The sequence below is a fragment of the Mya arenaria genome, chromosome 7, assembly GCF_026914265.1.
Source record: "Mya arenaria isolate MELC-2E11 chromosome 7, ASM2691426v1".
Taxonomy (NCBI): Eukaryota; Metazoa; Mollusca; class Bivalvia; order Myida; family Myidae; genus Mya; species Mya arenaria.
In genome coordinates, this window is record NC_069128.1 from 52643357 (window position 1) to 52655929 (window position 12573).

The following is a 12573-nucleotide window of genomic DNA, read 5'->3' on the forward strand; positions in this document are numbered from 1 at the left end:
TCTGTTTTTGTTTGGTGTTGACATATACAATGTTTTTGTTTTGAAATATTCTTAGCGGACTTCTTGGAGGTAGGAATACATTCTTGTTTTAGTATTTCGGTTAGTATGTAACGTGTCCGATTGCAGACGAAAGCTGGTCGCGGCAGTGTTACAGACATAATACTTTGCCATAAAAACATCTGTGTCAGGTAAAATCTTATTTAATACCATTGGTAAGTTTGACGCCGCCCTTCCGGTGGCCCGCCCTAACAACGGCGAAAACCATTATAATAACCGGGTTCCACTATTGCATTTTCTCAAATCCTGATTTATAATACGAACTGTGCCTGTCAAAAGCAAAACAAAAAAGTTAAGTTTATTCTGTTTATCGTGCACGTGTGAAGAGAAATATAGCTTTTACACATATACAAATATATACAATACAAAAAATAGACATAAATATAAAAATAACAACAAAAACATTTGTTATGGACACACATATAGCAAACTGTGATTTACAATATACACAAACAATACGTTGGCTCTGGCATTTGACAGGAATTGATACTTATCATCTGTTTAAATGTAAGTCTGTTTACAATTGTTTTGTGGTAACAATGCCATACATTGTCAATTCGTATTTCTTGCAAAATTCGACACAACACTAAAGCACTGGATTCGACCGAAGTTCAACAAGTTCATGGTTCAGATTTAATAAAATAAAGTGTCTAAATTTTTCTTTACCTAAGAGGTTTAAAAGTTGGGACCGTAGCCGGCATCGTTCATTTACAAAATATGGACACAAGAACACCTTATGCAGACCAATTTTTTTGTTACTGCGTTACAGTAATAACATGCAATGTTGTATTTCCTTTCAAATAATTTAAACATTGTTTTTTTATAAACTGAGAAGCTTTTCAGAAATTGCCATATAAGACAGAATTCGTAACTGGAGTGAAAAATGGAAAAGGGTCTGAGGTTTTCGTCATCGTGTACTGTAATTGTCCACGATTTTGTCACATTTTCATCAATGGCTGTTATGCAAAAAAATCCAAGCGAATTATTTTGGAAAAGTTAAGTTAAGAATAAGGAAATTCTGTTTAGTATGATGGAAGTTCGTATTTACCTACAATACTATATTTATCAGGGATAAATCCCCTAAATCTGACATTTATCAATACTTTCCTTATTTAAAGCTGCACTCTCACAGATTGAACGTTTTAACAGCTTTTTTGTCTTGGAACGAGCCAATTTTGCGAAAACCCATGAAAACCAGTAACATAAGACAGCTGACAAAAGATCAGATCGCAGATTTTTATATTTACGTGCAGAAATTGATGTTGTATGCAATATTTCTTAACCGTTAGTAACGGTTTAATCCATAAGACATTAATTTACGAACGGAAATATGAAAATCTACGATCTGATTTTTTTCAGCAATCTTATATCATTGGTTTGCAGATATTTACCCAAATATTTGCTCCTTCCAAGACAAAAGAAAAGTTGTTAAAAGGTCAATATGTGAGAGTGCAACTTTAATACGCAAACTCAAATTGATTTATTTTGATAAATCTGATTTAATATGCCTATTTGCTAATTGTAGACTGTGGTAAAAAAGTGACAGCAATGCACATTAAATCTGACACTTATAGTTTTTAAAATTGCACAGCAAACAGTTTTCGACAGCAATAACGATACATTGTATTTATGATAAAATCGCTCAAGGGAACCACCTCGGCTTACAGCTCACTGAATTCTCTGTTCCGAATTCGTTTGCAGTAAATTCAATCCTCGTACCACCAAAATGCATCTGGACGCTAACCGTAGCTTTCTCATCATTTTGTACGTTTTGAACATCAAGGTTAAGTGTGCATACTCGTTTACAATCTATTGTGTAAAGCACACTTCCAGGTTCAATATCTTGTGGAATTTTGTATATTTCAACCTCTATATGACGCATTCCTGGCCTAGGGGAGTGGAATAATTTCTTGCGTGTTGTTTCTTCCACAACTATCGTTTCGCCTTTTCTGACCAAGGGATGAATGACGTCGGAGCACATAATTCTCCCGTCACTCTGTTGAATCTTCAAAAATTTCCTATGGATATTCACGTCAAAAGGAACATTGGTACAGACACCTGAACAAAAGAAAAACAAAATATTGTATGACTTTATTAGAGATGTGTGACCTCAAGCTTCTGTATCACAATGAAAACGAAGATTGCGTGCGGTGTGACTTTATGCTAGCTATGAGAGAAATAAAACACCACAGTTTAACCGAACTTAAGATAGTGTTTCTTTACCAGTGCAATACGTATATGAATTGTAGTCCTCAAGGTAACAATGGTCAATATCTGGCCCGATTCTTTTGCGTAATGAATTTATGTGTGTTTTGAGCGATGCATTTATTTCATTACACGCCTTTACTACTACTACTACTACTACTACTACTACTACTACTACTACTACTACTACTACTACTACTACTACTACTACTACTACTACTACTACTACTAATAATACTACTACTACTACCACCACCACTACCACTACCACCACCACCACCACCACCACCACCGCCACCGCTACCGCTACCGCTACCGCTACCGCTACCGCTACCGCTACTACTACTACTACTACTACTACTACTTCTACTACTACTACTACTACTACTACTACTACTACTACTACTACTACTACTACTACTACTACTACTACTACTACTACTACTACTACTACTAATAATAATAATACTACTACTACTACCACCACCACTACCACTACCACCACCACCACCACCACCACCACCACCACCACCACCACTACCGCTACCGCTACCGCTACCGCTACCACTACTACTACTACTACTACTACTACTACTACTACTACTACTTCTACTACTACTACTACTACTACTACTACTACTACTACTACTACTACCACAACTACTACTACTACTACTACTACTACTACTACTACTACTACTACTACTACTACTACTACTACTACTACTACTACTACTACTACTACTACTACTACTACCACTACCACTACCACTACCACTACCACTACTACTACTACTACTACTACTACTACTACTATTTGTACTTCTCTTACTACTTCTACGAAAAAAATAATGCCCGATATTTTGGGTCACATCGGCTCCATTTGGTTGAACCATTCACTATAAGTAGGTCGATAATACAACTACTACTACCTGTTTTGAGTACGCTAAAACTATAAAAAATAATGTGTTTACCTACCATACGAATACGGCAATTTATGGGACTTGATAAAAGCTTTGGAGTGGCCAAATATGACAGCTCCTGAAATGGACACCAAACAGCCAAAATGATGTATACAACAGCAAGATTTATCTAACTTTTTTCAGTCGGTGTTGTTGATATACAAATGTATATAAATACAGTGGGCTAAATATCATATGGTTGAACACAGCGCATAAAAAATGGATTTAAATGACAATTAACAAACATTTATTGGTAAAGCATGTATATTGTGTCCTTGTCGTGTGTTTTTAAATACTAGTTTTGCCTTTATATGTGACTATAATGCGTCAGGATGTTGTTTTCATTGTAATATCATAATGTATCTGATCGTATACCTATGGTATCGGTTTACCTTTCAAAACGGATACAGCTGCCTCTTCGGGCATAAGTAGGGTGTATCCTGGGAATCTAGCCTGTAGCTCAGCTCTTATGATTTTGGAATCTGAAAGGCCACCAACTAAGATCAAGGTCTTTACATCCTTCAATTCTCGCCGTGACAGTTCCCTTTGTAAATGAGCCGTGACATTGGATACTGGATCAATATATGTTTCCAGGAGGAATTTGTTCAGTATTTCCAAGATTCCTCTCCTGTATTCAACTTTGACTTCAAACTTACTTCCTTTCAGTCTCTCCATAAAAGGCACATTCTCGTTCTTCTCAGTAAAAATAGACATTACACAGGGCGGTAATTTCAGTCTGGCGATTTCTAACTCAGAAAGTTTGATTGCTCTTTTCTTAACTTCAATATCGCGATCCAAGTCTAGTTTGTCTGTAAAGTCGTTACACAATTCGTTTACTACATCAGCTCCAAAAAGCTCTTCCAACAGGTTCTGCCACCTTGCGTCAACTAACACTCCTCCCCATGGACCACCTGAAGGCTCAGCTAAGGCATCTAGTCTTCTGTCGCTGTTAACTTCATGCGATGTTATATCTACTGTTCCACCTAAAAATTAAAAATGAGTTTATGGTTTGTTCATGGCGATGAATTGATTCATGAGCTATATGTCTGGGTTGTTATGTATGTTGTGTTGTTTTCGTTAAATGTTCTTTAGACCTAAACCTTGTGCCTTTAACGAGTGTATTCCTTGACGTTTTGGCAACTGGGTTTACCATTGTCATTTCATTGTGATGCTATTTATAGTAAGAAATAAATGAAAAACGTCAAATTCTATTCTTAATTGTTTCTAAGGTTAACCTGATTATTACCTCCTAAGTCAATAATCATAAACTTTGATCCTCTGGTGAAAATACTTCCTTTTTTCCCTGACAACGCTTCTGATGAGAAACTTGTGTGCTTGCAAAACAGAGCTGCCGCCTCCGGTTCATACACCAATCGCAAACTCTTCTCTGGTATACCCGCCTATGTTTGCATAAAACAACAAATATACAAGAATATTGTTGCATATATAAACTGGCAATTGACAGCCAGACATAAACTCATATAGCATTACTTGATCTAGGTACATACAAGTTGAATTGGCAAGTTTAAAGCGTTAGACCAATAATAAGGGCACACGGTCTATAACGAAATAAAGATGTTTTATTTAAAATACCGTATTTACAAATAAAATGATCGTATTTACTCATTGTAACAACGGTTATAAAATGTATAAAAATGATTAGGAAATCGCTTTGCAGAGTTAGCAAAGTGGGAAAATTCACATACATGAAGAGATTCAAAACGAATTTTCATAATACTATCAAAACTTCAGGGTCAAGCCCAGTAGTAAAACAAATAAAACTATAGAACCAGGAAATCATTCTTAGGAGTCATACTGCAACTTACAATGCACGGGTAGCCTACGTACTAGAACAAACCATTATAACTTTTGCAGTTACTCTAATCTTCATTATCATTAAAGTTTAAACGTTAAACAGTTCTACAAAACTGTTTCGTAAAATTATGAGATGATGATTTTTGTAAAACCTGTTCTGCAGCCATGGCCATGAATTCCTTGGCGTTGTCATCCCAAATGGCGGGAACGGTCAAAACCCATATAATGCGTTCCAACGATAAATTTGTTACTTTATCTCTCATTTCGTTCAGAAATTTGTCTTTAAAATATCTGATAACAGCTGAAAAGATGTCCAACGCTTTCATAGAGCTTCCATTTTCGGCACGTAATCGTGTTCTAGTAGTAACATTCTATATTTAAAATAGAGTGAATGGTTTATAACCAGAACTATAAAATGCCAACTGAAAGTAAAACTTTATGCCTCAACGCAATATAAAAATATTAAAAACAATTTTGGGAAAAAAGAGAAAGAATACGAATAAGAACGTTTCAGCCTTGGTAACTTTAATACTGTGTAAGGTTTTTTTCTTATTCCGAGAATTATTATGAGTGTCATTATACCATATCATTTTGATCTAAAATTAAATTTAGCGGGCAGCCTAAGAGAAAACGCGCACATTTGAGAGCTACAGGCAAACTAAGAGTTCTATAATACGTTTAATATCGTGCAGAAAAACATGAGCTATAAAAAAGAGAAAGGGGGTCTTATTTGTTTTTATGTTTTTTCATCACTTCAAAATGTCATTCGTGACTTAAAATAAATATTAAGCCTTAAAACTACGTCATAGCATACGCATCGCAATTCATTTTTGAACTGGAACTATAACGTTACGATTCCCGATAACATGAAATTAAATAGAAGACGTTTTGCTGCATGTCGCGGTCCACATGTAGATTACCTGGTGAAACAGCAACATTTTGAAACGACTGAAATACAACCAGTCTGCTTGAGCTTTTCTCTCAACAAGCGCAGCATACTCTATTTGGGCCTAAAATAAAGGCATAGATATACAGAATTTTTAATGTTTAAATACAGTTCAATCGCGAAAAACACAAATTGTGAAGACAGTATGGTTTTTAAGGTATTGATGAAAATACCGACAGACTTACAATCACAATTATTTAACCATACAATATTGCCAATACTAGTATAATCTGCTGAAGTATGGGGCTATGAAAACCTAAAACATATTGAATAAATTAATCTTAGTCTTCTCAGAAAAATAACAAAAACTAAAATTTTGGATTTCATTCTTCGAGGTAAACAAACTAAATTATCACTTTTTTCCTATAAGTACATGCAATATGACAATTCCAGATCTTTTAAATGGACAGATCATATACGTCGAATAAAGATAATACGGTTTATTCTAATATATGGTTAGAACAATCTACAAATATAAATCCTAGTTTACACAAATGTGTAAAACAAGTCCCAATCGACCAGTTCCTACAAGATTGGCATTCTGTTATAAATAACTCTTCTACGGCAAACATTACTCATCGTTCAAGGAAACTCCCGAATAAAAAATATACTGTTTAAACCTTTCGCCTTAGTTGAAACTTTTTTATGAGTAAACTCCGTATATTAAACAACAAATTCCCGATGGAATTAGGAAGGTATAATAAAAAATATACTGTTTTATTTGTATGTCAGACTCTTGTGATGAATACCACTACTTACTAGTTTGCCCATTCTTTTCAAATGTCAAAAGAATATATAAACCAATCAATAGGGCCAAATACAATTATATACAACGAACTGTTTACTTGCACAAATGTTAAATTATTGACAAGAGTAGTTTTATTTGTAACACATTTAATACGCAACGTATGTCAACCAGGGTACTTTCTCCCGTTTTTTGTTAAATTAAAGATATTATATTGAGTTTCCTAATTTCGTTTGTAGCTTATTTATACGATATGCTTATACGAGGCACATCCTTTGAAATCTGGCACTAGATTGTATATTCCTTTTATCTCTCTTATTTTGTATAGATATTTAAAATAAATGTCTTCCCCATGATATGAGACATTTTTCATACATGTACGACCATAAAATATACACCACAATTTCCGCCACTCGATACAAAGTCAACCTTCTTCGTATTAGTATTATTAAGCCCTTATTGGCACAGGTGACTAATCTAATTTGTCCTCATGTTGTAATGTATGTATAACTTGAGTGCAATAAGGATATTATTTGTTGTTTTGTTGTTGTTGTTGATATTAGGTAAATAACTGATATCGAATATAAGTATTATATCGTGTAATATAATATAAACGGTATTTTCGTATTGTCTTTGAAATTTGACCTATGGTTTTGTATTAAATGCAATAATACTAATTTTATATACACATGTACAATTGAAATTATTCATCTAGTTTTGGCACTGGTTTTAAGCCGTTGCAAATACTTTGTTTTGGAAATAGCATTTGTTTCGAAGGAATCAAGGTTCTAACTTCTAGAACGGGTTCAGTTTACCGTATTGGCTTATTTTTCTGTATTTGACCATTTTCTAACAGTTCTTATGCAGGATATGCCCAATACAGTTTCTCAATTTACGAAAGTTTATTAACTTAATACTCAATTTGTACATACATCGTATCCGCACTCAAACAGTGTACCATCAGGTTTAAAGAGGACAGCTGTTGATGCCTTTGTTGTTATCATTCCCTGTCCATCATTCCAGGTAGTTGTAAATACCTAGAAATAGAGATAACGAACATACCCAAAAATCAGAACTACTAAATAAGTACCATGATTATGTCGTATATGTCGTATATCGCGTATAAGATTTTGAGCTAATATTTAACGTAAAAATAACTGAAAAAAATATTGAGGCTAACCATGAGACAGGAAAGAAAATGCTTGTGATGAACCAATATAAAGTCCATTTAATGCAAATTATCTTTCTAAAGCCAATGAAAACAGCAGACCGTAAGAACTATCTTTGTGTTGTTTTTGCAAACCAATCATAACTAAAATCTCAACAGATTATCAGACTGATGCAAGCGTTTGGGTAATATTTTTTAATAGCAAAATCTTGAACGCCAAATAGTCGGAACGCGTTTTGTATTGCATTAGGTAGGGAACTCACAAATTCATACTTCGTAAGGGCATACTTCCGTCAGACAATGGTCTCTTATTTCTGGTCGTATTTTCCAGTCTGGTTGTACAACCGATCTGTTCTAGGTCAAATGATAATGTTTGACCAGCTATTGTAGACATTGGATGCATCTTTGCAGGTTTTTGCTGAACCGTTGGCTGTCGGTCGTATTTCTACCTTGACTGAGCATGATGCAACTAGACATAATTTGCTACACTAACATATTTGGTTACTTAATAAATCAGTTGTGTTTTTTAAATACCGTTCGAATTCAAGTAGAATCTTTTAACACATGAATGGGATCTATTCAACAATTAATCGTCTCAAAATCTAATGGAATTGAGAAGACGTGATAATTATAACGCATACTTTTAACGTTTTATCAACATCTACAGTGATTATTGCATAAGTCGGTGGCATTTTCGCAATCGGAAATATAGTAAATGATGTACCCTATAAAACTTAAGTAAAGTTGATTTGTTTCTAGCATTGTATATTCATGATAAATGATTATAATGCAGTGGACAAATTTAATATTGCAACATGTATATTTCATATTAGACAAATGTCTATTCAGATTTTTAAATCTAAACGATTGGTGAACGATGTTCCTTTAAATTTTTAAAAGTCAAGACTGCAATAAAAGTTTCAGGGACAATCGCATAAGTCATAAAATCGAATATAAATTATATTAAGAGGACCCAATAAACATTGAAGGACATTGAAGGAGAGACACAAACATCCAAATACCACACACAGTCCGCACACGCATAAAAAAACTTAAATAAAAAAAAATAAAATAATTGGTTAACCGCCTTTGAACGGTCAGCGAAAAACGAGTTCACTAAAAACAAGAATAATTAAAACCACTTTCCGCTTAGCCTCACTCTTGTCCCAACATTTATGAACGATTATGGGGGCCTTATCTGAGTGTCGGAGAAAGATTACGGGGGCCTTATCTGAGTGTCGGAGAAAGCATCAAGCCCGACATATACATTTTTATAGTTCATATAGTCATTGTGTTGTACTTGTATGTCTCTACTCGTTGTCACGGCAACAGAAAATTATCGCTTATACAGTGATTTTAGAACAAAACAAATAGAAGTGGTTGAGTAGGTGATGTTTTTTACATTCCATTAGACACATAGAGGATAATTGTTTGTCCCAGTGTAAATCCTCAACAGATTTAACCGAGAGAGCACCAAAAGCTATATTTCACCACTCTTGTCAAAGGGTAAGATAATCTAATTCTTGTGGTAGGCCTTTAGATATTTCGAATGAAGGGTTCATTTTATTTGTGATGAAGCCAATATGTAATTTATTGATATGTACCATAATACTTCAACCTACCCTGACAGGAATATAGTGTGTCCTTCATGTTTGATACATGTATTTAAACAAGTCCCTTCTATTACTTCCTGGTTAGAATGAACTTGACGAATACAAATAATAAATCTTGTTTTAAATCAATAACATTGAGCGATTTCTTATCCATCTTGGATATATTTCAATTATAGTTTTTTTATATAAATATTGGTTTTTATGTGAGTGAAAATTCGTTATAACAAATGATGTATTCGACGAGGAAAAATACTGATGTAAGTGTTACCTTTGCCGGATTCTGTTTAAAATCATCCAACGTAGAATAAGCGAAGCCAGAAAAAGTAGTTCCAAAGTCTATAGCAACTGAAATCAGTTTACCTTTCGAACTCATAACGGACACGGTGGTCTCAATTTCCCTTTTCGTAAAATAAACAGCAGTCTCAAACACTGTTTAGTTATTGAAAGTATGAAATGGTATGAGATCCTCCATTTTGCAGTTATTTTACCTTAAACAGCATGTATGACACACACACATATATATAATATAACACAAAGACAAGTATTCACTAAGCTTGTAATAATGGCATTTCTATTGCGGAATATTGCCAAAATCCATATATAACATTTTAAACTTCCTTCGAGCTCGCCTGCGATCGAGAAGATGATGAGTAAACATAAAGATCCATGGTCAATCGATATCGTTATAAAATCAAAGTACTGAAAGCGTTGAAAGGCTGTTTGCGCGACAAGCTTGATCTAACTCTTTTAACATTTCTGGTCACAGGTAATAAAATTCGAATCCAAAAGAATATTTTGAACGACTCTCATAGTAGCCGATAAGTGCCCGTCATTAGCCAAGAATAGGTTATACTAATTGATGAACTTTCAATAAAATCAGATAATTTCATAACAGTATCTGATAAACCTTTATGTAGTAGAATATATGAAGATTGCTTTAATCTCGCATGTTTATTGCTAGAGTAATGTTAATAAAATGAAACCCGATATTGGTTGAGGACGTTTTGACTGTTTGACTAGGTTATGTAAGGCAGGGTCTTTTAGTGAGCACGTTTTCATTTTCTGCGTAATTATCTGTAACTATATATTTACTTCGGGTCCTCTCCAAGATCAATCAAGGATTCTAAGGAGTTCATTTAGGTTCACATCAACATTGCCATCGACGCATTGATTGTTTTGACTTGACCACCGGCTTACAGACTAAATATCGTTATACAAGCTTTTAAATTTTAAAGTATAACTCAACTTAAAGTAGATGTTTTTTTAATGGAGACTTCAACGTACATTGTGACTTATAAAAAACAGTTCCAGTTAGCCAATAAATCCAAAATGAGTATTCGAAAATAGGCTGATTTTGTTGTAATACAATGATAATACAATTTATTTGCATTATAAGCGGAAATCACGAGGCATTTCCTGCACTATTATACTTTTGTGTACAATTCAAATGAAATATATGATTATTATATCGCAATATGAAAACAAAACAATAGAAAAAATGTTGAAATGTTTGTGGAACAATATGGATTTGGAACGCGATATGTAACTAGACGTACTTCCGTACGCATGGGCGTACAAATACATGTTGTTACCAACAAAATGAAAAGTGCTTAAATCTCGAAATCAAGAATAATCGAAGGCTTACGGGGTTATACAATTAACATACTGTTGTAATGTAACTGAACTTTGGCGTTCAATAAACCTTGTATATAATATTGTACTGTTTAAGCTTGTCAAACACCCGCTATTTTCCCATATAACATTATGTATGTATGAAAGAGTTGCATATGCTGACAGTTAACCCAAGTATATGGGTTTACATTTGAAAATACTCCTGGTACGCCCCTGTATCAACCCAGATAATTATGACACAAGGCAGTGCACCAAAGCCGCTGTTTGTTGAGCCTAAAAGTCGACTCATCCGAATTACAAAAAAATATCATCAATCCCAACACGTTTGAGTTGGATTGTCCGATGTTTACATCAACAATTGATCGGTCTTGTTACATATTTTCGTCGTGAAAACAGCAAAATTATTACTGAAAATTAAAGTGAAACAAAAGAAGAATTATTTGTGTCAAATTTATTTCCTTTACGTTTATGGATCACTCAAAACACATTCTTTGTCTTGATACCCTTCTCGACTTCGATGATGGCTTGGTACTTCTCAGTGAAAGATTTCGATGACAATTTTCTTTTAGAACCCTTTGTCCCTATGGCCGATCCAGATATCCCCCCGGATTGTATACCGGGTCTTTCTCTGAATTGGTCGACCAGAGCAGTGGAACTAACATTTGACATTTTGAAGTTATTCTTTCTGTTCCCATTTGGGATTGATATCTAATCAATAAAATGTTCATGATTTATACAATGCCAAAAACAACTTGAGCAATAAATGTCCCCTTAATTAATTACACAAACAAACAACTTTAATTACTCTCACTTACCAATTACATTTTTGTATCCCCTAATTATGACGGTTTGTTATATTGACACGCAAGGTATTTTGAGACATGCCGCAAACCGTCATGAATATTTTAACACCTACGTCTCGATCTACAGTTGGACATAAACAACATAGGAAACGTGTGAAATTCGACAACTGGGACTGAAAAACGAGGTCGACATAGCGAAAAAATCGTGATAAAAATCGATACAAACATATTTATTTTATATAGAATAAGAAGGAATAAATTCGGGACCAGAAAAAAGTCGACATAACCGAAAAGTCGTCTTATCCGATGTCGACATAGCGAGGTTCAATTGTAGTTGTGTCACTCTACACGAATACTTCCTAATTATTTGCAATCTATTGTTTCGAGTCAACATTGATAGTCAGCCGATCGCTTGTATCGCATTCACCTTTAAACACTGCCATTAATCTGTTTAATGTCTCAAAACTTCGATATTTGAAATCTTCATGTACACCGGAGCAATGTGATATTAAGTTTCAAACTTGTGTTAGCATGTTAAAGATACACTCTTACTCCCAAATACGATTTATCACAATTGATAATATTGTTTAAATATTCCAAAAAGGATGAATAAATATCGAAAACAGA

At 34.2% G+C, this 12573-nt stretch overlaps 1 protein-coding gene across 2 annotated transcripts; it reads right to left on the bottom strand.

Annotated features, from left to right (window-relative positions):
- Positions 1-359: 359 nt before the first annotated feature.
- On the bottom strand, positions 360-10161 carry LOC128240165 (heat shock 70 kDa protein 12B-like). Of its 2 annotated transcripts, XM_052956680.1 has the most exons (8): positions 9780-10161; positions 7663-7767; positions 5960-6049; positions 5192-5410; positions 4471-4624; positions 3617-4207; positions 3241-3303; positions 360-2115 (listed from the first exon to the last, which is right to left on the bottom strand). In XM_052956680.1, exons 1-8 carry the CDS (start codon positions 9882-9884, stop codon positions 1700-1702), a joined length of 1743 nt encoding a protein of 580 aa, XP_052812640.1. In that variant the 5' UTR covers positions 9885-10161; the 3' UTR covers positions 360-1699. The 2 variants fall into 2 exon arrangements, with proteins under 2 accessions (XP_052812640.1, XP_052812641.1); XM_052956681.1 differs by lacking the exon at positions 5192-5410.
- Positions 10162-12573: the final 2412 nt, after the last annotated feature.